This window comes from Urocitellus parryii, chromosome 9, assembly GCF_045843805.1.
Source record: "Urocitellus parryii isolate mUroPar1 chromosome 9, mUroPar1.hap1, whole genome shotgun sequence".
NCBI lineage: Eukaryota > Metazoa > Chordata > Mammalia > Rodentia > Sciuridae > Urocitellus > Urocitellus parryii.
Window position 1 is genome coordinate 130,649,190 of NC_135539.1, and position 25,743 is coordinate 130,674,932.

At 46.3% G+C, this 25,743-nt stretch overlaps 1 protein-coding gene across 2 annotated transcripts in view; it reads right to left on the reverse strand.

Annotated features, from left to right (window-relative positions):
• Positions 1–2,248: 2,248 nt before the first annotated feature.
• C9H1orf21 (chromosome 9 C1orf21 homolog) overlaps positions 2,249–25,743 on the reverse strand; it is a 222,089-nt gene continuing 198,594 nt past the window's right edge. For both annotated transcript variants that reach the window (XM_026392843.2, XM_026392844.2), the window contains exon 6: positions 2,249–11,644. In XM_026392843.2, coding sequence (XP_026248628.1) covers positions 11,606–11,644 — 39 coding nt within the window. In that variant the 3' untranslated portion in view covers positions 2,249–11,605. The remainder of the gene's footprint in view (positions 11,645–25,743) is intronic.

The following is a 25,743-nucleotide window of genomic DNA, read 5'->3' on the forward strand; positions in this document are numbered from 1 at the left end:
TTGCCAGGCGGTCAATTTTAATTGGCCTGCAAAGGAATCTCAGTCCATAGTGGGAGAAATGGGAGATTTCCTGGTGAAAAGATGGTGGACTTTGCACAAGGAGATGAAGATGGGGGGAGTACTGCAGGTGAGGATCAGGCCAGGGGATGGATGCTGAGTTCTGCAGGAGAGGAGGCAACTGGATTAGAATGTGATGGGGTGAAGAGGAAGTTAGAGCTTTTTTTTTTTTGGTCCACTGATCATGAGCTGTCAGGTAGGAAGTGGTGACTGGGCAGTGCACAGGGCAGAAGCGATGGTGGCCTGCAGACCCTTGAGGAGCAGATGTACCTGTCCCCCCACAGGGCTCCCACTGACCTGCCTGGATCCAGCGCTGCTCTTGCCCCGTCTTCCTTGGTTTTCTCCCTCCCTTTTCTCCACCTGTGGGGTGTCGCGGCGTTCTGCGAAGCTGGGCTTCCTCCTCCTCCATCACTCCCATCCCACTTCCCACCTCCTCTTTCCAAGCGAGAGCACCCCAGGCATCAGGCCCGGGGCTTCCATTCAGCTCCTCCGGCAACCTGGAAGGATGTTAGCAAGGGCTCAGGAGGGAGCACTGTGGGGATCCAGAGGTCTCCTGACCTTGACTCCTCTTTGGCACCAAGGAAGCTCTCCAAGTCCCCATCGGGGCACAGGGGCGCAGTGCAGTCAGTGTAAGAGGTAGGGGGCGCTGTTACGGAGCTCTGTCTGCCTGGCGGCCTCTGTGAGCCTCTGCTGGGGAAAACAGGTTTTTTTTTTTTTTTTTTTTTTTTTCTCTTTTTTTATTGTTGGTCGTTCAAAACATTACATATTTCTTGATATATCATATTTCACAGTTTGATTCAAAAGGGTTTTTTAAACTCCCATTTTTGCCCCTTATACAGATTGCTTTGAAAGAAGGAGCTCGGACTCAGGTTTATTGTGGGCAGAGCCTTGAGCTTTTGCCTTGTTTGGCAGCTCGTAAAACCCAGCAGCAAATTTGAACTTCCAGTTCCATGGCTTGGAGAAAAAAGCCTGGGAACAGTTATCAGCTCTCTGGCCACTCCGGGTGGGGCCTCCCGCCCTGCCTCCCTTCTGCCACCGCCCCCACCTCACTCTCACCCCTGGGAAGTCATGGAGACAGGCTGTACCCCAGGGCTGGGTGGAAGGCTGAGGGCTGGCTGGGCCGACTGATGGGACCCGAGCGGGGCAGGCTGATGCCCAGGAGGACAGAGCCAAGGGACCAGCTTGGGGCTTCGTGCTCCTCAGGGCTGAGTAAACCCTCCGCAGCCCGTAGGGGGAGATTTCCGTTTCCAGCCTCCCCCACGTGCCCGTCGTCACAGGGCTGGCGGGTTGGGCAGGTGGGAGATGGTAAGTCCAGGCCTCAGTCTTCACACTGCCCTTCTGGCCCGAATGGCTTTGGAGTGAGGAATTCCTTAAGTCCCCACGTCCCTGACTTCCCACTTGGGAGACCCCAGAACCTGGTGTACATGGAGCAGTTATGGAACATGAGCAGAATGAATTTACAAGAGAGTCTTTGGGAAACGGCTAGTGCTCTCCCACTGAGCCACAACCCCAGCTCCAGGTGGTTATTTATCAAGCACTTGTTAAGGGGTCTCCTTAAGTCAAAACCAGGAGAAAACTACTGTTTTTTTACTAGGCTCAGCAAGGGGAAGGAAATTGTCCAAGGTCTCACAGCTAGGAGTGTGTGCATGAGTGTGTGTGTGTGTGTGTGTGTGTGTGGTGGGGAGTGCACAAGAGAAAATGCTCAAAGCATCCTTTTGACCATTCCCCATTCTTGCAACTTCGACACATGTGAATTTATGAATTTGTCAAAGCTGATGGGACCAAGTGTACTATTCCTGAAAGCCGGAGTTGGGGGCCTTCTAAGTGGGTATCTGATGCAACACATACCCTGAAAAACAACCCCTAGGAACAGAAGGGAGAAGCCCTCATGGACGTGGAACAGGGAAGAGAGAGAAGAGGGACAGGCCACCAGGAGGGCCCCACTAGCCATTTCTTTTTTCTTTAAGAAGGATTTGTGTATTTTTTAATATATATTTTTATGTGGTCCATGGACCTTTATTTTATTTACTTATATGTGGTGCTGAGAATCGAACCCAGGGCCTCACACATGCTGGGCAAGCACTCTACCACTGAGCCACCACCCCAGCCCCTCACTGCACATTTCTAACCTCCGCTTCCCCCACCCCGACCCAGGAAAGGGGAAAGGCAGAAGAAAGAACGCAGCCAGACCAACTGTTAAAAATTATTTAATAGAAAGTTCAATGTCAAAATGTAACAATAAACAAAAATACACATGTATAAATATGTATATATAATTAGACCTGTACACTTTCTCAGACCCTTTTCAAAATGGAACAGAATCATAACATCTTGGTGGTCAAATCAAAAATAATATTCAAGCCACACGGGTCCACTGGTGCCATGCGCAGTTCAGCTGAAGCACTTTGAAGGGTCAAAGAATTCCAACCAGGAGGGAGTTTGGGATATTGCCAGTGTCCTTTTCTGGAGACCCAGAGAGGGAAGATGAATAATCCCGTGGTTCTGTACAGGGTACCTGCTATTAGCACCTGTAGCCGCTGCTGTCTAGGGACAGTTCTCCTGTCTGAATGACTTAAATTTATGTTTGCTCCCAGAGTTGAAGCGCCTGGGAGTCTGTCTTGCCACTTTCTTGTTCCGCACCTAAGTGCCACACAGTGGTTTGGAATGCCACCAAGGTGTGCTAATTTGTACTAAAGCGTTGGTGTTCAAAGTGGGCGTGTACATACCAGGAGGTAACCAAGGTCACCCTCAGGAGCCCATGAAAAAAAATGCTAGAACCTTTGTTTATATGATGTTTTGTACCTTATTCATTTAAAATTTCTGTGCTGTGTGCTTTTTGTAATGTAACCATCACTATAAAATAAGTGGATATATACTTTAAGTAAATCAATACACATATAGGAAGGTGCATCTCACAAAGTTCTTGCTGATACCCAAATGTGATGGAATAAGATCCGCAAATGATTTCCACTGCTTTCAATTTCATGTACCGGCAGAGTGGTGAGGGAGTTGCCCTCCTGGGTTCCCATGCTCACCTGAGCATACCTCTGCAGGTACTCAGAGAGCAATGCCCCAAGGATCGGCCACACCTGACTGAGAGCTGATGCCTCACAGTCCTAGATTTTCCTCAAATGTAAGACCATGTTCCTAAATAAAACCCAATTCCCATGGGAATTGCAAAGACAGCCATTTGATAACTGGCCTGGGAGCAACATAGTCCTTTCCTGGCCATGAGATGACCAGGTGTGTGGGGACATAAATGGGGAGAGGGTGCCTTACTGTGCTGTTGCTTTCCAGCATTAGGACTTTCACAGGCCACGTTCTGTTCTACACTCCTAGACCCAGGCCTGTGCATCAGGAACCAGAGGCGGATTTAGAAACCTTTAGTTAACAACCACAGGACTATTAGGAAAAAGTCAGTGTTGGAGTAAAAATCTTGCCATGGGACCAGAAGGCTGTGTTTCTCTTGGGTACATCAGGCTGTGCCCAAGAGGAGGGCAGGTGTGGGCATGTTGTCAAAGAGGTCAGCCCCAAGGAGCAGCCAGAGCTGCCCAGGATCCCTAAGCAGAGGAGCAGAGTCACTCAGCTGGGAAAACTGCCTTCAGGCCCCAATTCGTCCAAGCCCTCAAGGGAACCGTCTCCTGTTTGAGCTTTTTCTTGGATTTCTGGAAACCACACTGACATATAGCTAGCGTTCTGATGCATCTAATTCTATTCCTTCTGCCTAAAAATTTTCTAATTTTTTTGGTAGGACAAAAGACAAAGAAAGAAAGACCCCAATGCTCTGTACTTTGAATTGGTTCTTTGGAACACCCAAGGCACTGCAAATTGTTTTCATAAAGGGATTCTGCTTGTCTCTGAGCCCTCCCTGACTGACAGTCCCCCAAAGCTTCTCGGCAACTGTCCAGGCTTGTGGGTATTTCCCATCCGCACACAGTTCATCTGTGCTTCTGTCTGTTTGTTAAATATCACTTTTCTTTGGCAGGACTCAGGAGGTGCGCACTCAGGACCCAGGAGAGGCTTGGCCACCAGGTGCAGGTAACCTCATCTAGGGGAGGGCTGTCCCAGGGCAGCTGCCTTTGGTTAGAATCATACACTATACAGGGAAGTCCTCTCTGGTTTCTGTGTATTTATTTTCAGATGCACACTCATCTCTAGGTCTAGGCCAGCTTGGTTCCCAGAGGTATTTTTAGCTACCATGTTTCTAGGGTCAGGATGACCCAGAGCTCTCTCTATGTCTCCAAACCAGATCCAGCCCAAGCTGAAGCCCTTGAACTCAAACAGCTTTTGAAGATAGAAAGAGGAGTAGGGGTAGGAGGGGAACAGAAGATCTGTTGGAACAAAGCCTCTCAGTAAGCAAGTGTGCACTTCCAGAGAGGATGGCCATCCTGGGCCTGAGAGAGACTACACTCAGCTCTTGGGCTGTGCAGCTCTTGGGCTTTGGAGGGCAGAGCAGCACCTCAAGTTCTTCCCTACGTTCCCCAAATCCACAGCCAAACCCTGGAGCCCTCTGTGGCCGCCCCTGCTCACTGCTGTGTCCTCACTCTCTGTTCTTCTCTCCCCGTCTTCAGCTCCGACTCCAGCCCCTTTACTGCATGCAGGCCCTGGTTGGTCCTCAGTGTCTGTGCTGAGTCCCAGGCTGTCTGTCCTCTTCGTCTGGACCATCCTTTGTAACACTCTCCCTAATGAATGTGAGCTCTGATGTCACTGCTTTCAGGGAGTCTCCAAGCACCGTGACGTGCTTCCATAGCACCCAGTACTTTTCCCTACAGGACATCAGAAGGGGTCCTTCCAGGGTGTCTCCACCCTCAAGTAGGCTCCTTGAGAGCAGCAGCTGGATTTGGTTCAACTGTGTATTGCTGGCAATCAGCTCACGGCCTGGAATGTCCCATGTGTCCATAAATAATATGTTGAATGAACGAGCCCTCGAGACTGGCAAGGGCCATGCTGAAGATGCTATATCTGGGACAACCTAGATGAAGGGACCCCAGCTTCACACCCTGGTGTCAGTGTCCCCGTGGAGGTGCTGCTGCCGCTGCCTCTGTCAAGGCCACATGGATGGCTGGGAGAGTGCATGAGCGACACTGTGGTTGTACGTGGCAGGACCTGGCACTTATGCTTGGGATGTGTCCTTTAGGCACCATGGGCTGGGAAAGGTGGTGAGCCACAAGACCCAGCTAGAGGCCCAGAAAGAGTCAACCACAGGGGCACATCTGTGCCTCGGGGGCACAAGGCAAGACAGCCAGCCGACCTTGACGTTCCCATTTGAGTCTAACTCAAACTTGTGGGAGTGATCACTCGTTTTTCCTGCTTTGGTATTATCAGGGTGATCTGGATGACGACATTATCTTAAGACTACAGACAGGCAAAACAGTTCTTTCAGTTCTAAGGATGGAACCCAGGGCCTCACGCGTGCTAGGCAAGCGCCCTACCACTGAGATCCGTCATCAGCCTCCTTTCTTGAAGCCAGTCAATAACATAAAGTACCTATATTTTCTTTATGCAGGTATCTTTGTCTATATTAAGAATATGGATTCAAATGAAGGGTCCTAAAAAGGGCAGCTGCCTGATTCTCTCCAGGAGACTGCAGTGATTCTTATGGGTTTGTATCTTGCTTAGAATGGAAAGGCTGGCTGGACATCTTTTATAAAACTTCCCTTGCTCACTTGCCTGTCAAGATAGCACAGTCCCTGAAGGCCTGGACTGAAATGCCAGGAAACTGGGGGCTATCCTCTCACCCCCGGCTTCAGGCCCAGTGGCCTCCTAAGGTTCTCAAGCTGTTTTAACCCCAGGGAACCTGAGGCAGTTATGGATGGGTTTAGGATGTTCTTTTTACTCTAAGTCTTACTCAATCAAGTTCAAAGTCTTGGTCTCAAAATAACCTCTGGGAAGGGAGGAAGAGTGAACTGATGTTGGAAAGGGGAGACCAGATCAGAACAGGGCCTTCAGCTGAGCAGGGAATCTTTCTGAATCACAGTAATTCCTTTGACTTCCAAGAGATAAGAGCCATTGCCCACATCACCTTGAAAGAATCTGGCAGCTGCCAGCCCAGAAATCAACAGAGTTTGGGGAACAGATTTCACAGGAAAACTGGTCATGGGACCCCGTGACTCAAGGAAATTCTTCTGATTCTTTCAAGCTGAGTAAATGAGGATGGGAGCGGGTCCTCCCCGGCTAGCACCTTTGACCACTGTGACAGGAGTTCTCTTTTGTACCTGTCACGTCTTAAGAAGCAAGGAAAGGAACTCTGGGGGGTGTCTGTCCTCTCTTCTGACCTTGGAACCAGTTGTTTAAATGACTCTCTAAGTCACTGCATGCCCATCCCCAAACATTTAAGACCTGGAAAGAGATTCGCCTCTGGTTCTGGTGCTCGAACTGCCTGGAAAACACAGCTGTAGTCTAACCATCAAAAAGACACCAGCCCTCATCCACGGGAAAGGATTCCAGTACAGGTGACTGACCCCACCTGGCCTTTCCCCCACGGCTCTCCATCGGGTTCTTCCAAGCCTCCCGGCAAGGCTGAGGCTTTTAGCCTGAAGAAGATGCAGCCTGCCCTGAAAAGAGCAAACCCTGGGAACCCAGAGAAGGGAGCTGAGCACCCGGCGAGAAGCCTGTTCTGGATGCATCTGGTAGGTTCCTTTCCCAGATGCTGAAAGGATTCCAGGGGTGGGGAACCAGGGCCTAAACTCCCAAAGCCTTTTCCCCTGAGCACCCAAGTCCTGTCAGCCAGGGGCCTCTCTTGGTTTGTGTGCAGATGCAGGAAGGCCAAGTGAAACGCTCCCCATGAGGAAACCCAGCTGGTGAGGAGCCAGAGAATCTGGAAGGTGGATCCCCCCACCGCCCAAGGTTGTTTTCACAGTGTTTCAAGGGGCACGATTATAATAAAAACAGGTGAAAACACTCGAATGACATCTTTCCATTTCCCATTCAATATGCTATCGGATAGACAACATTCGACACTTAGAATACACTACGCAAACAGGGGGGTGGCAGACCCCGCTTCACGGGCTCCTGTGAGGATTACACAATTGTGAAACGCCTAGCACAGTATCTGGCACAGAGTGAGTATCGGTCAAACATCTCAGTTCCTTTTTCCTCTTCTCCAAGATTAGATGAAATCCCAGATAAGGTATGGGAATCTCCTGAAAAACACGGCCTCACTTCCTGAGTCCCAAAGGCCTATCATATACATGTTCCCCACAAGCCTCATTTGTACCATAGCTTCCCTGACCCTTGACCAGAGCCGTACAAAACGGGGACTTCTGAAGTCAAGGACATTTTCCTCCTTGGAAAAACACATCCACTCCTTGGCAAAAGGCAATTCACAGACCTCATTCATGAAATTCCAAAAGGTTGATTGCAGGGACATTTATAGTTTGAAAGCCAATTGCCTCAGCCAGCTTTACACAGCACATGGGGGTCCAGTAACCCAACATGACATCGCTCGGCTCAAGTTCCTCCTTCGATCCACTTTTCCATTATGCCTTTAAATATGTATTCCCTACCCACCAACAATGCCCTATTTTTCCTACTAGGGTTTTAAGAAATTTAACAAAAAGCTCAGTTTCTAAGAGGTATAAAGAAGTAAAGCTCTGAGAGAGGGTGCCTTCCAGGGGAGAAAGCGTGGAGGGCAGATTTTATGTAAAATTACAGAGCACAACCTAATACCTCTTTTTTTTTTTTTTGCTTTTTTCTTTTTTGAGGGAGGCTGGAGGGACAGGGAGAGAACCTTAGATACTAATTGTTTTGCCTTTTAGAAAGAAAATATCAGAGTCCCAGAATCCAAGATGCTGAGTCAGTGTTTTCCTGGATTAAGAATTTGATGATTTTTCTTCCTACAAAACTAACATATTTAACCAAGTTTCTTAGGGATCAGTGCAGATGGAACACTTTCAAATTCTTGCTCAGTGTCTAAGCAGGACATGGGTAGGTGGCCTTCCATCATGGGCTACTGAAGTAAAATTCCTAAGAGGTATAATCTCTGTTTTCAGAAGAATTAGGAGAGAGTCCTGCCTTAGCAGAATAAGGTGGCACTGAGGTTGGAAGGAGGACAAAGTCATAACTCAAAGCTGGATGACATCAGCCGGGGCCAAGAGGCGGGCTCCGTCACCCTGGGGACTGCTTCTGGGGCTGTGGGCTTGCTGGCGTGGCGGTGCCTGGGCGTGCCTGTGACAAAGAGGCGCTTTATCACCTCACAGTGAGCATAAGGCGGGTGCCAGGGTGGTGGGCGCGAGGACCAAGGCTGATCATGAGGCAGGCCATTTCTTATTTGAGTCATCAAAGCCCAGTCTCAGATCACAGGCGCGGCTGACAGGGAGGGACCTGCCCCAGGGCGGGCGGCTGTGTGGCCCCCGCTGTTTCGGAGGGTTGACCTAGTTTGCCAGTCTCTGGACTTGGTAGCTTCTTTGTCCCTAAATAGACCATAGCACTGTGCTACACTCACGGTTTAAGCCCGGGGCTGGGAGGCGTTGCAGAGGCAAAAGCCTCTTTTAGGGTTGTCCGCCAGTAACAAACACGTATTCAATTATGAGCACAGTACTCCATGATCCTGAGTCTCCGCCAACCAAAAGAAAGCTATGCACACACCGCTGAACTTTTACAACTCGGCAACTCGGAGTCCATAAGGCGTGTGAAATCCAGCTGTAAATCTTGTTGGCAGCTCCGCCCCGCCCACTGGCCCCTAGGCAGCTGCATCCTCAGTTGCTCCAGCCCAGAGCCCAGAACCCTCTCTGCTGAATGCCTCTCAGTTGATCCTCATCATGTCCTCGCCTCCATCCACCAGGTCACTGCCCTCCCTCCCTCCTTCCAACTCCCCGAGTCCTACACGGGAGGAGCAGCACGTACCAGCACATACGTGGATCATTCTTTTCCTTGTATCTGAGACAAGCTGCTTAACGTTTGAATACACAGAGGGGAAAAGAAAGGCAAGATTTTTTTTTTTTTTTTTTTTTTGCTTTAGATCCTCTCAGAAGGCATTAAAAAAATAAAGTACAAACACAAGTCACTTGACAATTTTATGATTAAAACCAACAAATGGAAAACAGACAAGTTGCAAGTGTTGCCAACAGAACCAAGCATTTCGTTCCAACCCAGCTCGATCACCCCATTGCTTGGACCTATTTTGAGGGGTACCAAATGCGTCCGAAGATAAAAATCACTTTTGCACAGCAAAGACGTATCCAGTGTTAAACAGGGGGGGACAGAGCCCCGGGTGAGGAGCCTCTGGTTCACGGGGACAGCACTTATGGTTTTATGAAACCCTCCAAAGTCAGGTTCCCAAGAAACAGGTGGTTCCATGTACCCGTGTAACACGTCAAAATGTTAACCGTGACCTGGAGACAAAAAAAAAAAACAGGCGCGAGTCTCATCTTCGTGTGGCAGGTGGGGACTGTCTGGGAAGACACTGTCTGAGACACCAAACAGAGGAGTCACATGGAAGACGTTTAACATTTGCTTCATTCTTGCTTGATAAGAACAGAAGATGGATCCGGGAAAAGGTCATCCACATAACAGTGAACAAAGTCCCCAGTGAGTGAGTTTGAGGTGGGGTTTAGCAGTTCGTTTACAGTTGAGGAAAACTATTTTCATCACTTGGCCAAAAACCCTACAAGGGGTGGGAACATAAAACCCGAGACTACTGGACTCTCCCTGCAGTTTTCTGCTTGAAGCAGGATAAAAGGCCTTAAATTTTGGCTGTGTCTCTATTTATGTAACAACCACAGCTGTTTCTCAAAATAGCTGCTGCCGGCTACAAGATTTCAGGGATTTTTGTTGCTAACATCTGAGTCCATTTTCTATAGCAGGTGACGGGAGCTTGCTTCCCCTGGGTTTTGCTTCCCAAGTCTGAGAGGAGATCAGGAACCTCACCATTAGCACATCAGTGGTGCCACCAATTTTGTGGGAATGGATTTGAAAGTCAAAGTTCATCTCGGGAAGAACGAATTTAACTCCTTATTCTGTTTCATGGCACATGATCTCTTGATGACCTTGGGACATCCTAACTACCCACTTTCTTCATTATCCACCTTTGGGAGGTGGCAGTGTGGCTGATATGGAGACCCTTGAAATTCACAACCCCCAAAGAAACATTAACAGCACTCCTTGTGCACGCCTGGAGAAACCTGGACTGCTGGCGTGGCATTTAACAGGGTGCCCTCCCCTGAAAGTAACAAAGAGAACCCTCTTCAAAGCTATCAAACACGTTAAAAAAATACAAAAGTTATTTTCTCCTTTTGATTGCTATTTACTTGTGACAATATTTGTTAAAAATATTACTTCTGTCTTTGAGATCAGTCTCTTCATATAGTATGGAAAAATAAACTCTACCAAACACACAGTCAACATTCCCCACCACAGCCAGGGCTTTTGGCTTTTGCATTTCCAAATATCATCACCAGTGTAAATGTCCTATGCTTTCGAGTAGGCAAATGATTTTTCACTGTCCTGTCCAGTGCCGGAAGTTAGAGGAAAAGGAAGTGGCAGGCTCATGTAGCATCGTGAAGGGGTGAATTACAAAATAAGATGCTTTATTTGCTAATAAAATAAAAGGTAACAGAGTAGTTTCACAGGCCCTCCTAAAAAGTCGTGGGGTGCCTCCTCCTGTCTTCTGACCACTTAGAGCCCTTCTAAACCTTGGTAGATTATTAACGGATGGGTGGGGAGCCATTGAGGCCCATGATCAGCGTCACCCCAAAGGCGGGCTCAACTCCACACCCAGGATCATCTTAAAACACTGAGTTGGATGAATGGGAGAAGACAAGGATACATAAAAACAGTAAAATGTTTATTTCTTAGAAAAAAAAAAAAGCGAGGAAGAGGGATTGGAAATGATTGTGATCACACTTCCATCTGCATCTGACCAAAGCCAGCATTGCAAGCTTAATCGTTAAGAGACCTATTAGATGGAACAACCTGCCGCCCCACTCCTAGGTCACTGGTAGGAGTCAGGTCACAACATGCTTTGAATAGATAATGGCTTCTCTACTTCTTCCAGACAGAGAAACAAGGCTTGCTGCAGCAATCATCATCCCATCTCCAAAGCTCAACATTGCCAGTGAGAAGCCAGGCTCGGGTCCGTCTCTGGACCGCTCAGGAGAGACAGGGAGGAAAGAGAGAGGGAAGGAGATGCTTGACTTAGAAGTGAAACCGGTCTAGAATAGAAGTTGATATCTGAGTTCACCACTACCTCATCTTATAGAAAATAGGTTGAAGAACATCTGTAAAACCAATAGTATCATTATGGTGAAATTGCAGAATTTTGCTGCATACCTGCACACAAGAGAAGTGAAAAGTTGCAACAAGTTTTAACTAGCAGCAACAAAGAAAGTTCGAGAACAGTTATTATTTTTTTTTGTTTTTGTTTGTTTTTAGGAATATTCCTTTGCAAGTTCATTAAGAAACACTGTAATTTAATAGGGCATACGATATGGAACGATCTTCTTTTGTTATAGCGCTGTTCGTTGAAGAGAACCGACCTTTGCAAAGATTTTGACTGGGGTGTAACCTATTTACACAGTAGCAGCTCCTGGTCTGAGTGGCAGAATTGGTGCTATGTGATGTCTTCTTCCTCCGAACAGTAATCTCGACCCTTGGAGGAAAAAAGAAAAATAAAAGTTAACAAGTGAATGAGAAGTTCATTTTTTTTTTTAAGTTCAGAGCAGAGCCTGAAATAGTGGTAATTGATTTTCCTTCAGTCTGTTTCTTTGCAACAGAACCTGGGCTTCATCAGGGACCACTGGGCACAAGGTAGACACATCCTAAGTACTCGCTGACAAACTTTAGAGCTATATATGTCTCAAAGCATGAAAGTCTTCCCCAGGCCCCAATAAGCCCTTCCTTTATGTTGTCAAGAATTCATAACAACCTGTGTGGCATGTGTGAGACTCGGTCCTGGCACCAAGCAACGACCGAATGGACGATCCATCAGGAGATGGATTTCTCATCAGGAAGATGGACCGAGTCACTGTCGACTGCTATTCCTGTATATGGAACATAACATTTCACAGAGTGTGGAGGTACACATAACCCAGGGACGTCTCAATTCTAATTCATTCTGAAATCATTTTTTAAAACAACAAACAAGAATTTGCTGAATCTTGAGCAAGGTGTCTAGGACCTTATTGTGGATGCAGGAAAAAGCAAAGTCTTCTGGACTCTTTCACTAGCACAGCAGGTTACGGCCTAGGTGAGAGTCACTTTTGAACATATTTTATCCATCTGACCTCACTGGGTTGTCTTGGTCAAAACACACTCTTTCTGGCTCTGAAATAATATGCCACAGATACAACAGGAGACCAGCACACCTGCCCCTTGCAGCACAATGTCACGGATAAGGGTTTGTGAAAGGTCCTGCATTATCATCATTTTTGCATTCTTCAATGTTTTTATTTTAAAACACACAGTATAGACCCTAATAGTGTGTGTGTGTGGGGGGAAATAACACTTAGAAACAAAATTTTATAAATCTCTGGAAAGTATTCCACAAAGTACCAGTACTTTAAGAACAAAATAGTTGGCACACAACTGTTTCTCAAATGTATCCCATGTTTGTCATAGTAACTGTATATTGAAAACATTTCACATTTTCCTAATATTTAAGCACTATCATAAGTGGGTGGGTGCTAACCCACCTATCCTATCGAGTTACCCCTCTGTCTCTCAGTGTCCTCATTTATAAGATAAAGATAACAGTGGTTCTTTTTTCACAAGGTGGTTGAAGATTAAATGAATCAACTGTAATAAAGACAACTTGTTCTGTTAGAGTGTGCCTCCCCCCTCAGCATGCTGGTCTCCACCACCATCGGACTGCTGACCCCCACCCCTGCTACCTGCAGGAGTGACGGGGTCCAGAGTCAACTTCAGGCTCGGCTGACCTGCTGTATAACTAGGTGATCAGTGTTCCTGAGAAGATGGTGTGTACTTAGCAGTGTCCCCCCATTCACCACCTTCCTGGTGACACTGCTCAGGCTGAGGACACCCCAAGCTGTGACCCAGACCATTCAGGAGACGTTCTCTGAGTCACCTGTTGGAGATGCAGGAGGAGACCCTCATGGTCCCTGAATACTGGGAGTGTGACCTCCAACATGGGGAGCGGGGCAATCCCCACAAGGCTGGAAACACAAGAGAGGCGCTCCTCCCACCCCTAACCCACGAGGTGCAGAGAGGGGACTTGCACAGGGACGCCGGGGGCTCAGCTGGACAGGGAGGTTTGATGAAGGTTTTATTAGGAAAGGAAAGTGGGACATGAGACAAATTACCAGGTTTTGGTTTCCTGGGGATAATCATGGTCTCAGTCCATGTTGTGATCAGGATTAAATGGGAAAAATACGATATCATTGATAGATGTGAGCTGCGGCTATGATTACTCACTGCTGCTGCTATTGTAATTGTGGTTATTATAAACTGACTGTGTCCAGGCCTCTAGCAGGAGAGGAGGGACCTCTTTCCTTGTGGCTGTCAAGTGTGCGAGGACTGTGGTCATGAGCTATGCTACTCCAGACAGACCCTCGGACACAAAGAAAGCTTCCAAGACAGAAAGTGAAGTCCCTTCCCTCCTGATGTCTAAATGAGGCTGCGAATCTAAGCAGAGACTCAGCCAGCCACAGTGGGGTTGAGAGGGCACCTCCTCCATCAGGAGAAACCTGGGACAGACAAACAGACGCACCCCTACCTCGAAGAACGGCTATACTCACTGATAAAACAATGTCTCCAACTCTGTTTAGGCAGCCGATGGACCATTTCAGGACCTACAAAATACACTGCTACTACCAGCAAGGCTCTCCACACCATATTTTGAGGGACACAGCTAAATAAACCCTCTATATCAACATAAGATGCTGTAACTTTCCTTTCCTAGGTACTTATTCCTCTAAATTATTATAATTACTGCAAGATGGCGGAGGAAAACACGTTAGTTGCTTTGCAGTTATCATTTCATTTATTATTCATATCAACCCGGCAGGGTAGGAGCCGGGCCCTGTTACTTGTGGGGAAAGCTCAGAGAAGCCCGAGACCACAGAGCTAACCTTTGCCCTTTTTTGTTATGACTGTAGGGACTTGATAACTAAATTCAAATCAGTTTCATTTTTGTTATTATCACCTGTCAGCAGCTCTGGGAACCAAATATTTTGGCAAGTCGAAGCTATGAATCAAAACACATCCAAGGTAAGTGCTAGCATACGGCCACCCACTGCTGTTCTAATGACATCTAACTGTTATGGGGGGCCCATCTCTGTATCATATGGGGCCCCATTTGCACACTAGCCCCACTGGGCAGGACAGGGAGCTTGCTTCTGTGACATGGCTTCATGTCTTGTTTAAATTGTTAAGAACTGTGCTAAAAAGAGAACCTGAAAGCCTTCAGCTGTCAGAGGCAGGAAGTAGGAGTGAGCAGGCTCAGGAGACACCAGCAATTCTCGGAGCTGAAGCACGCCCTCCCCGCTTAAAGGGACCCAAAATGGAAGTCTTTGTAAAGACGCTTTATGCATTCAGAACGGGGGACTGTTGCTCACAATCCCACCCTTGTGCAAAAGACGCAAGGAAAGATCCCCAGGAGGCCTCAGAGAGCTGCAAGAATGGAAACTCCGAATGATGCCAACAAGGAAGGATTGTTTGAAAGAGCCATGGGGACATTCTGGTCTGGACTCAGAACACCCTGAGGAGCTCTTGCCCACAGAGAATTTTCTGGTCACGCCCTCTGCCTATGGGCTTACGTGTCGTCTTGATTATCCATATTGTGTTTTTCCTTTCAACTTGAAGAAGTTCCGAATTTGAGCTATTAAGGAGTAGCAAGAGATAAGACATGCTCCTACTTTTAAGTTCACCTAGATTACAGAGGAACAGTTCAAAGAGTGACTGAATAAAGAAACCGCTCCTTCAAAGTACCGAAAAGCACTTTTCCTACTCAGGTTAAACATCTGCAGGTGCGGCCGTATGGTAGACGTCTTCAGTACCTTTCTGCACACGTGCATTTTGTTCATTCAGTCTCATATACACACAGCTCAAGATGTGACCATCGGTTGTGGGCTCTGAGAGTACTCCCGTGGGGAAGGGTAGGTGCAAGTTCCAAGTGAGGAAGTGCCGAATCTCTTTCCTCAGCTGTGAAGTGGGAATGGTAAGACCCAACTTGTAGAGTTGTGGGAATTACTAGGGATATATGTATGGTGTTGAGCCAAGCTGGGCACAGGGTAGGTGCTCAAATGCAACTTTTATGATGATATTGAAAAATGAGGACAACTGACCCAACAGTTAATGAAACTCTCCAGTGAGAAGCTGGGCCATGTCTGGATCAGTTCCATGCACATCCTCACACAGCCAGGCAGCAAGCACAGGGCCCGGGTTCTGCTCTTCCTGCTTCCTGGCCAGCACCCGTCCCCCAGCTCTCACTCCACCCACTACTTCTCACTTTCTAGATCTCGCCTCAGAAGCCACCTCATGGTCTTCTCTGAACACCCTGGATAAAACAGCACTTCTCACCTGCTTTGTTTTCTTATCACTCCCTGCCATGATTATTGACTCTCTTTTCCTTTGAACAGAAGCTCTGAGTAGGCTCAAGTTTTTATTCCCTGTTGCATCCCCAGGACTTAGGGTGGCATGGGCAACATGCCAAACGTTCAATAATTACTTGTTGAAAAAGCCAGCAGCTGAAAACTATCTAGGGATATTTTAAAATTCTGAAGTTGGGAGAGGACCTAGAGATTTTCCTATTGGATCTCCCATCTAATGTAGAATGAGCCTCAATTTACCACATTCCTCACAGAGGGACTTACCTGTTGCTAGAACATGTTGGATACTTTCCCAAGAGCCCCAATCCTGCCTCTCTGCAGCTCCCAGCTAAGACCTTGGTCTTGGCCTTTGGAACCCTCCGGTTCATCTTTCCAGACCAAGAGCAATCTTGATCCCCTTCCCTGAGACTGATATGGTGTCCTTCTAGGTCTTGTTCCTTTAAATGTGCCTCAGTTTTCCCCTTGAAAAATGGACCCATCAAAAACAAAGAAAGAACTCTCTGCTAATACGGAATATCTCACACACATCGCTTAAACTATGTAAGAATTAAGTGTCTGACTAAGGGGACCCCCAGACACACAGATTCCAAGAGGAGCACTCTGCTAAATCTTAGTAACAGTATAACAGAACATGGAAGGTGAATTAACTCTTCAAGCTCAAGGGAACGGCAAAAGATCACAGAGAAAAATTAAAATATGAACACAACTGAATGTTTGAAAATGGACTTTTCCACCTCTGCCCCCTCCAAAAAAAAATAAAGAAAAGAAAGCAACATAAAAAGGCAAACTTCACTCTAAGAAAAATATCTGCAACTTATAATATGCAAATGATGAACACTTACAAGGCTCCTACACGAGAAGACAAAAAATAATTGTAAGAGGATCCCCGTGAGAGGGAATGTGCACAAAGTGAAAATTCAGTCAAACCAAAATAAAACCTGAAGACACTCAAACAGGAAAATAATCTGCTTCAGTCATCAAAAAAAAAATGAAAATAACTAGATATTTAAAAATAGTAGTGCCCAATTCTTGAGTGTCTACAACAGTATGTGACTTGTGTATATTGCTGCTGCTGAATAAAATGGTTCGGCTGCGACAAAAGCAGTTTGTCAATACATATTAAGGATCATAAAGATTCATATCTTTCATCATAGTCACCATAGAAATCGGAACAGAAAATAAAATATGTGGTTGGAGGTGGGCCTGGGGATTGACTGTAAGCAGGCAGGATAGGTTTTACTGAAGTGATGGAAATGTTCTAAAACTACAGTGTGGTGATTGATGGTCTTGCAGTTGGGTAAATTTACTACAAATCATTGAATTGTGCATGTTAAGTGAGTCAGCTTTAAGGTAGGTAAACCATGCCTCCATCAAGTAGTTACATACACAGACACACATTTACATTCCAGTATTTTTATTAGGCATGAAAAAAAAAATCAGTCTAATATCCTGAAGAGAAAATGGCTACTAAGGTTTGGCTCCTGTACTGTCTCCTACCAAACAAACAGAACCGAGCAGGACCAAGCGCCTGCTGTGTCTAAGATGGGCAGGTCCCTCTTGCACCTGAGTGTTCTCACATATTGCTCTCTCCCTTCACACCCCATCCTCCAGCCTTCTCTTCTTGGTCTTTATGATGTGGTTTCAATATTGTGTCAAGTGAAATTTTCCCCAGAGAATCAGTCCCCATTCAGGGGCATTCTGTCACGCCACCAGGTTGTAGAGTAATTCTGGCCAAAACGTTTGCTTCCCTTGTACGAGGGGGCAGGAAGGGTTTCCTGATGCCTAATGGACTCCTGTGAGGCCCACTTCACACGGGGGGAGGCAGGGCAGGGCTGTGGGCAGGTGCTGGACAGAAAGCATCCTGGTGCTTTGATTAAAGAAAGAAGATGTGAACATTTTGCAGAATCACAATGAAGAAGACCTTTTAAATAATTCAACTGATAATAAGTTTTGAGCCAAAGTATGAGCAAAGGCCAGGCACAGCCCTCCATGAAAGACCAGGCTGGAATTTAGCAGAAGGGCAGCTTGGCTGCAAGCAGGGGGAACCCAGGTAGGTACGTAATACCTATGTTTACCTCTGCAGACCACCTATGGAGCATGTCCAGCTCTTCCATGGTGCTCAGTCAGGTCCCTTAAGCAGTCTTTTGCTGTCAACACCAAGCTCGGAGTTAAAGAACCTCTTAGGTATAGCAATGGAGTCAGAGAATTGAATTTCATGTTTAGAGAAAGCAAATATGAAGTTGTATAGTGAAGGCTCATGACACAAGTTATTTTTAAAAAGGCTCCTTTTTGTCTGGAATGAGTTGTTATACTCATCATCAAACAGATCCCTGTTGTTTGTTGACTGATTGAATAACCAACAGAAATCTATCCTTTCTTTACCTGCTGAGATGTCACTGGGAACCTCTGTTGGTGTTTGGCTTGTGCATCAGTTAGGTTCTCCTACCTCTTGTCTGCTTCCTGGGCGTGACTTTTCTAACTCTGAGCTTCCTGAGGCTCAGTTTCTTCCTCTACTTGTTCTTCCTCAGCCCTTTACCCTGTGCAATGGGACTTCACTACTTTCTTGGTGGCAAAGAGCTTTTTTGGGGGGCAGGGGGTTATGGGCATTGAACCCAGAGGGGCACTTAACCACTGAGCCACATCCCCAGCCCTATTTTGTATTTTATTTAGAGACAGGGTCTCACTGAGTTGCTTAGCGCCTCGCTGTTGCTGAGGCTGGCTTTGAATTTACAATCCTCCTGCCTCAACCTCCTGAGCTGCTGGGATTACAGGAGTGCACCCGGCAGCAAAGAGCATTTTGATTAATAAAGTATGACTGTCCCACCTGAACTTCAGGCATCTTCCTTCTGTGTCTCCTAACACCTTTGTTTCCAACCTGTTCCTCCATGTGTCACCACCCAGAGGCAACCACAAAGTCATGTTTCTCTGAGAACCTGGTCATTCCTGAACTAGCAATATAGGGGCAGGATAACTGCGTCCCACAGCCAGAATCCAGATCAAACTCCACGAGGAGGAGGCTGGAAAGTGGAATGAAGGGATCCCCAGGGGCTGCCCGGCTTCCAGCTCCTCCCACAGGGCTGCAGGGCTGGAAGTGCCCACCTCCCACCCCTTCCCCAGGTCTGCAAGGGCAGGAGCCTCTTAAGCCATAGATGGCTTTTCGAGCATTTTCATTTATGGTCCAATGACAATTTGTAACAACAGTTTTAAACGCCGAAGAAATGCTGAAGAAAAGCAAAAATAATTAGCTGCCCTGTTAAAGTCTCCTTCCCCCGGCTTACTTCATTAGAAAAATCAATCGAGGCATTAATGGCTGTCTCCGTCTCTAATGAGCTTTATTCTAATTAGACTCACACGTTATTATTTCAGTTGGAGGAAGGTCTGGTGGGTAATGAGCAGGGGAGTGTGACAGCCTCTAGCTGTGCCTTTGACCATATATAGAACGATCACCGTGATTATACAGCAGTGACAACAATCCCAGTGTACTGGGCTTTTCATTTCCAAGAGAGGAGAAGTATTAACTAAACAGCTTTAACACCCCCCCCCCCGCCCCACGGAGTGTTTATTATACCCGAACCTCCACTCCGCCCACCATAAGGAGGGTAGCTTAGAAGCGGTTAGGCACATAATTCTCAGGCTTTATCTGAGGTTGGCACTCAATCTTTATCTGAGCTTTATCTGATGCTGGTGTCTTCGATCAGGCAACGGGAGATAAGCAGGAGTAAGGAAAAAGCAGGTGGGGACATCCCAGGTTTTCCAGGCTGCGCTGAACTGGTGTCCTAGGGCAGGGACTGGGGGACTTCCTCTGGGGAAAGGCTGGACAGTAAATATTTCAGACTTTGCATTCCATATGGTCTCTGCTGCAACTCGACGACAGCTGTAAGCATGCAGTTGTAAGGTGCCGTAAATATTAGTGGCCAAATCAGCATGGTGGCACCCCAATAGAACTGTATTTGTGGGCAATGAAGTTTGGATTTCATATGATTTTTCACAAGCTAGAAAATCCTTTGTTTCCTTCCCAACTATGTAAACATGTCAAAACCACTCCTGTTTCAGGAATTAGATGTGGCCTAGTTGTTACAGCTTGCCTACCAGTGGCCCAGAAAACAGAATTTGCACCAGTGGATTAAGAGGCCAGCGTTGCTCAAGGGTTTCTGCCCTTTCCCAAAGAGATCAAACAGCAGAGGCAATTTCCATCCTGAGATTTCTCCCAGGATAGAGCCAGAATTCTGCAAAATGTTATTTAATAAAATTGTTCATATTTTGCAAATAAGCAAACAAATCAAAATCAAAATTAAATTTAAAAATTCACCTACAACCTCATCTCCCCAATAAATCAGAGTTTTCAAGTTTCATCTCTGTCCATGTGCATGTCATTTTTATACGGTTTCCATCTTACGATAGACACGATTTTTTGTTTTGCTTTTTTTAAACTTAACATTATCTTATAAATCATTTTCCTGTTGTGACTGATCTTTTATAATGATAAATAGATGTACCATAAATTTTTGTGGAATTCTTTGTGGAAGACTTCCAGGCAATTCGGTGGACTTAATGCTAAAGGATATCTCAATTAATGTGTTCCTAAAAGTAAGAGCTAAGATTTACATACCACCCCTGTGGTCCCAAGCCAGGAAATCTAGGACAGCCCACATGATAGACTGGGCCCTTCTGGATTTCCCCTGAGATTCACTTTCTTTTGGATGATGGTTTTAGCAAATCTGGACTCTCAATTCATCTGCCTCTTGATGGAGAAGTGCCTTCCAGACAAACTCTTTGTCCTGAATTAATTGCTTTTGCCCTAGAATTTGTACTGAACATGGATGGAGGTTTGGGGAGACTAAGCCCACATCTTCTTTTCCTACGGGTACCTGGAAACTGTTGGAAGGACTCCTAGGAGCATCAGCATTCCTGCAGGATTAGAGACCCCAGCAGGCTCCCTTGGACCCTTTCCTCCCAGCCCCTGAGCCTCTCTGGTTGTGACTGATCCCGTCAGTCACAGTGGAGGGAGCCTCTTCTTTTACTGCTTCATGGGCTGAGCTGCCCAAAGAGGGAGAGATGAGTGACAGGCTTCTCAAGTTCGTTCCTTTCCTTCCTCCCCACCAGGAGCAAGGACACCCTGGATCCCAGGGCTCGCCTTTCCGTTCTTCCTCTGCTTTCAGACTAGGAAGTGTGTGCTGCAGTAATGAGGTCGGGAGTAGGTGGAGAACAGCGGACTGGCCAGATGGGGGCAGAGAGGCGTGGTACCCTGGGCCCAGGGATGCGGAGAACACTTCCTTTTGGCTTTCTTACTCTTCCAGGGCATGGCTCCAGGGGCCAAGCTGCAGGTACCCCAGAAGAGGGAGACAAGCAGGGTCCATGGGACTTCATTATGCATCCTGCGGAGTCCCCTGGCCTGAGTAGCCCTACATGGTTCCTGGGAGTGAGCACTTTGAGAAGACAGAGCTGGGGGAGGCTCAGAGGACACCTGAGAGACACCTGACTGAGTATGTGGAGACTATTGGGCTTCATGGGTTACCAAGCACTGACTGAATGCAGAGTGGTCACCCATGTGCCCAACTGGTCAATAAGAACAGCAATTCCCACAGGATGGGCAATTTGATTGTGTCTGTGGCCATGACTATGACAGCCCTTGGATACACTTGTGATTTCAAATGAAATCTCAAATAGGAGCATTTCAGGTGACTCAGAGCAAGGCTCCTTGCCCACGGGTTGACGCTTCCTGGTGGTTTTCTTCCACTCGGTTGCCCATGCTGGGCACAGTGGGACTGTGAGCAAGACCAGTGGCCACTGTGTGATCTGCTTTTCTTCCACTTGACATTTGGTCATTAACATTTTCCTGTTTTCATAGACTTCCTCTGACTTTTAGAGATTTAAAAGTTACAGAAAGGAATAAAGAATGGGTCAAATGCTACATCTCCACTCAGCTGTATGAACTAGCATTACTTTCTATCATTTGCTTTAGTCTCTCCCCGGCCCACCTAAGAGATGGAATTACTATCCTAGTCCCATTCCCCATTCCCCAGGTCCAACAAGAGTCAAGGCTTAATAGTGGTTTTCCCAATTTATTTTATTTTACTTTTTGGTGCTAGGAGTTGAATCCAGAGTGTCAGGCATGCTAAGCATGCATTCTACCACTGAGCTCCACCTTCAGCCTCCAGCTATTTCAGATATTTTAATATTCATGTCAGATTGATACTAGATCAAACACACTGTGCTTTCACATGTATGAATGCTTAAATGTTTAATATCGTTAAATAATTGCCATTTATAAAAAGATCATGTAACATGTCACATTATGTGTGCATGCAAGTGTGTGTGTGTGTGTGTGTGTGTGTGTGTGTTTGTGTGTGTGTGTGTGTTGCGGGACTATCGGGACTATCAACACCTGACAGATGACTTGTGTTTAATAAATATTTGTTGGATGTCTGTCTATAAACAATGTACTACGTCATTTATGTTTTAATTCATATAATTCCATACAATTTTATTTTGCATATTCCTCTAATTATTTAATAATATGCTTTGATTATTACAGTTATGGACATACACATACATGGTTCATTTCTTCCTCTCTTCTCTCCTTCCTCCCTCCCTCCCTCCCTCCCTTTTTCCTTCCTCCTCTCCTTCCTTCCTTCCTTCCTTCCTTCCTTCCTTCCTTCCTTCCTTCCTTCCTTCCACTGAACAAAGAATTCTGTAGTACACTTGACTGTGTAAGAGAATCCAAGGATATATACCAAGAAGTCTGACAGATGGTTTTTATTAGTTTATGTTAATGGCTCTTCTTTATATATTCAGACAACAAATCCTCCTGATGCTCTCAGTGTTGAAGATATATTTCAAACTAGTTCTGGACCTGCATCTGGGATCACTCTGCTCTTTAATAAGGCAGATACTGACTCTGGAGGCCCACCTGGCTCCTAGTGTCTATTTTCAACTTGTTACTAGCCCAGAGGGGAGCAGGGGATGATTACATAGCTCCAAACCACCAATAATCAACTTTGAAAATAGGAGCATAAAATATTTCAGTACTCCTTTTGTGGGTTCGAGAAAATGGCATTCCAGTGGGGGCAGTCCAGAAGCATCAGCTCTAAGATAGCTTTCTCTGGGAACAGAGCAGGTTTTGTGCCTCCACAAAACCAGTGGAATTTCAAAGAGAGGAATAAAATAACAAGAGACCTCAGAATAAAAATTTTCAAGATATATGCAGAGCACACTAAGCCTCCTAACACCGTTCTGACTGATAAATAAGGACATGTCTCATTCTTTGCCACAGAGGAAGAAGAAAAAGTTGGGAGTAAGTTGGATGATACCCTTTAAAGATCTTTCCAACTCCAAAGGTAAGCTGTCATAGTTGAAGCGCCCTATAGGCAAGACTTTTCTGACTGCCCATTTGGCACCTCCCCTGGCCCTGGCTCATTTCTGAGTCCAGAGAGTGCATTCAAGGCAAGCTGATTAAAGGAATCACAAGCCCCTCTCCTCATTTAGATGATTTTGTTGAGAGCTGCCTTTCCTAACATTTTGTTGCTGTTGCTACTATATGAATTTTGAGGCCGATATTAATGAATATTTTTTTTAAGGCTCATAAAAGTAAGAAAAAAGAAAACAACACTCACAGGAATTAAAAAAAAAAAAGAAGCCTTCAAACAGAAAAAAAATATAGATAGGGAATTTAGCTGTGCCCAAGCCACTGACTCCCTGACTCATTCTGTAATCACAGTTCAAAAGCCAGCACAGGTGATTTAATGGATCTATAAAAGTTCACAAGGCTTGAACTCCTGAGCATGTTTCTACCACAGAGCAGGGAGGCCGACCCTGTGCTGGGAAGTGTCCTGTTCCAACTCTCCATCTGCAAGGAGAACTTCTGTCTTACTGCATTTTCAGTCAGTCTTGGCCCCACCCACCCCTCATTCCCTCCTGTATGAATGATATGGATGATATGGACATAGGCCACTTCAACCAAAATAAATGCTACCAGTTACAAAATAACTACAACAGCAAAAACTCTGCAAGTGGCCTGTGAGCTCCAGTCTCACAGCTAGGGGACAGGAGCCAGTCCTTGGATTTGGCTCGGGTCTAAAGCACAGGCTCTTTCTCTTGCACCATGATGCCTCCTCCCCTGGACCCCTATCTTATTTTCTGGCAATACACCTGCTGTATATTGCTATGCTGCTCCAAGCTGTTACAACTGCAGCTGTGCACCTCCTATCACACTGAACCCTTACCACAGGTTCCTCCAATCATATCTCCACCCTTTGCATGCATTTGCCTCTGTCTGACTCCCAGAGGTCTTATCTGCACCATTCAATCATTTGGCAAGTTTCTTACGCTCTGTGCTAGGCTCTAGGGAAACAGACAAAGCCAGACCAAATTCTTGTCTTTAGGGATATGTTCAATGCATCCAATTATTTTAGATATTCTTAAATAATGTAGCAGTAGTTACTAATATCAGCACTCTCTCTATCCCAGAGTGTTATCTGTGGGGTTGAAGCCAGGCTTGTGTTTGAAAGATCATAGGGGAGGAGGGAAATGGATAGCTAAAGAAGAGTAAGAGAAAAGAGAAGCTGAATGGGAACAGACCAAGGGAACAAGGCACCCCAGCATCCTGCAGCTTGGTGGCTTCTAGTGGTACCCTGGGCTACCTTCCCTTGCCCACTGGCAAAATGAAACCAATCACTGACTGCTGCCTACTGCTGCTGAATTCAGAGCAGTCAGCCAGGACTCGAGCACAGAATGGCATGGTTTTTATTTGCATTCAGGACTCTTCTGCTTCAGAAGCTTAACTCCTCTTGATGCTCCCTAAAGAACCAGGCTGACAGAACTTCAAGATTTCTCTGAAAATCAAACTCTCCAGAAAACAAGAAAGTGAGCAGAGGCCAAGGCTTGGAGCCTGGTTCCCTCTCTTGGCTGCACCACCCAATCCTACCAGCAGCCGGGAACGCCAGGAGTGAGCTTACTCTTACACTTTGGCCAGTGGTTCCTACACCAGGGTCGCCATCTGGATGAGCAAGGAGTCATCTGCATAAAGCTACGTGGTAGGGATAAAAACGAGACGGGACTGAGTCACACCCTGGCTCTTCGTAATTAAGGCTTCAATTTGGCCGTCAAATGGGGAGAGGAACACGTGGGAGAGAGAGAAGACAAACAAGGGGACGAAGGAGAGGAGACACAAAGAAGGGTTTTGTTAGCAAAAGCACGGCCACAATGTGCTCAATATGCTGCGAGAAATTACTCCATGGGGTGACACGGCAGCCAAGCCCACTTCCGGAACACACATGAACACGTACGGCTTCCTCTGTACACAGGGGACAGGTGTGGGACATCCTTTAGGATTATACACAACAGTCTCAGGTTTCCTCATTACTTGTGGGAGGAGTGATGGAGGAGATTTTTAAACACACCTCCAGAAAGTAAAACCCATTCTATCAGTTCGCATGGGCCAAACATTACTTTTTGTTCTACAGCAACTCTGAGGTTAAACAGCCTCCACAGGAGTCCTCCACACGCAGAGCTCCACATCCTGGTTCTGAACTGTGTGCAAGTCCCTCTCTTCACCAGATGAAAAGCAAGCACCCTCTGACCTCTGACCTGCTGACTCAGAATGAGGGAAAGACAGACCTGATGTGATAGTAAGAGAAGGAGCCCTTGAAATAAGTTTATAAATGCGGATTTACCATGACCTTTCTCATCAGCTATATTATTCTGGGGCCAAGGGGATCAGGTCACTTCTGGAACTCAAATGTTTTCTAAATGTAAATGACTGTTCAATAGATTTAAGACTGTACAGATAAACATCTTTTAAAGTCAGCTGACTTAGAATTCTGCTCTTTCTCAGACATTTCCTCAAAGCATCGAGCTGAATAATTCCGGTCAACAAAGCCAGAGCCTCAACATGGTACAGGAAGATTCGAGATACATTAGGCATGCCGACGGCTCAGTCTTGGGCACACTGTGAACTGTTTTTAAGAAGAAAAAAGGAAAGAAACAAAGGGAGGAGAGTGGGTTTGTGTTGAGTCATTTGCACTAGGTATCCTAATTCTCTTTAAAGCCAAAGATATATATGGATAAGGTTACTACCTGGGTACATACAGCTGGGCCCTGGATGAAAGGGAATCACATCAATGAAATGTGCCATAAAGAAAGCTACCAGTTCTTTCCTGGGCCAGGTTCCATGGAATTATAAAAC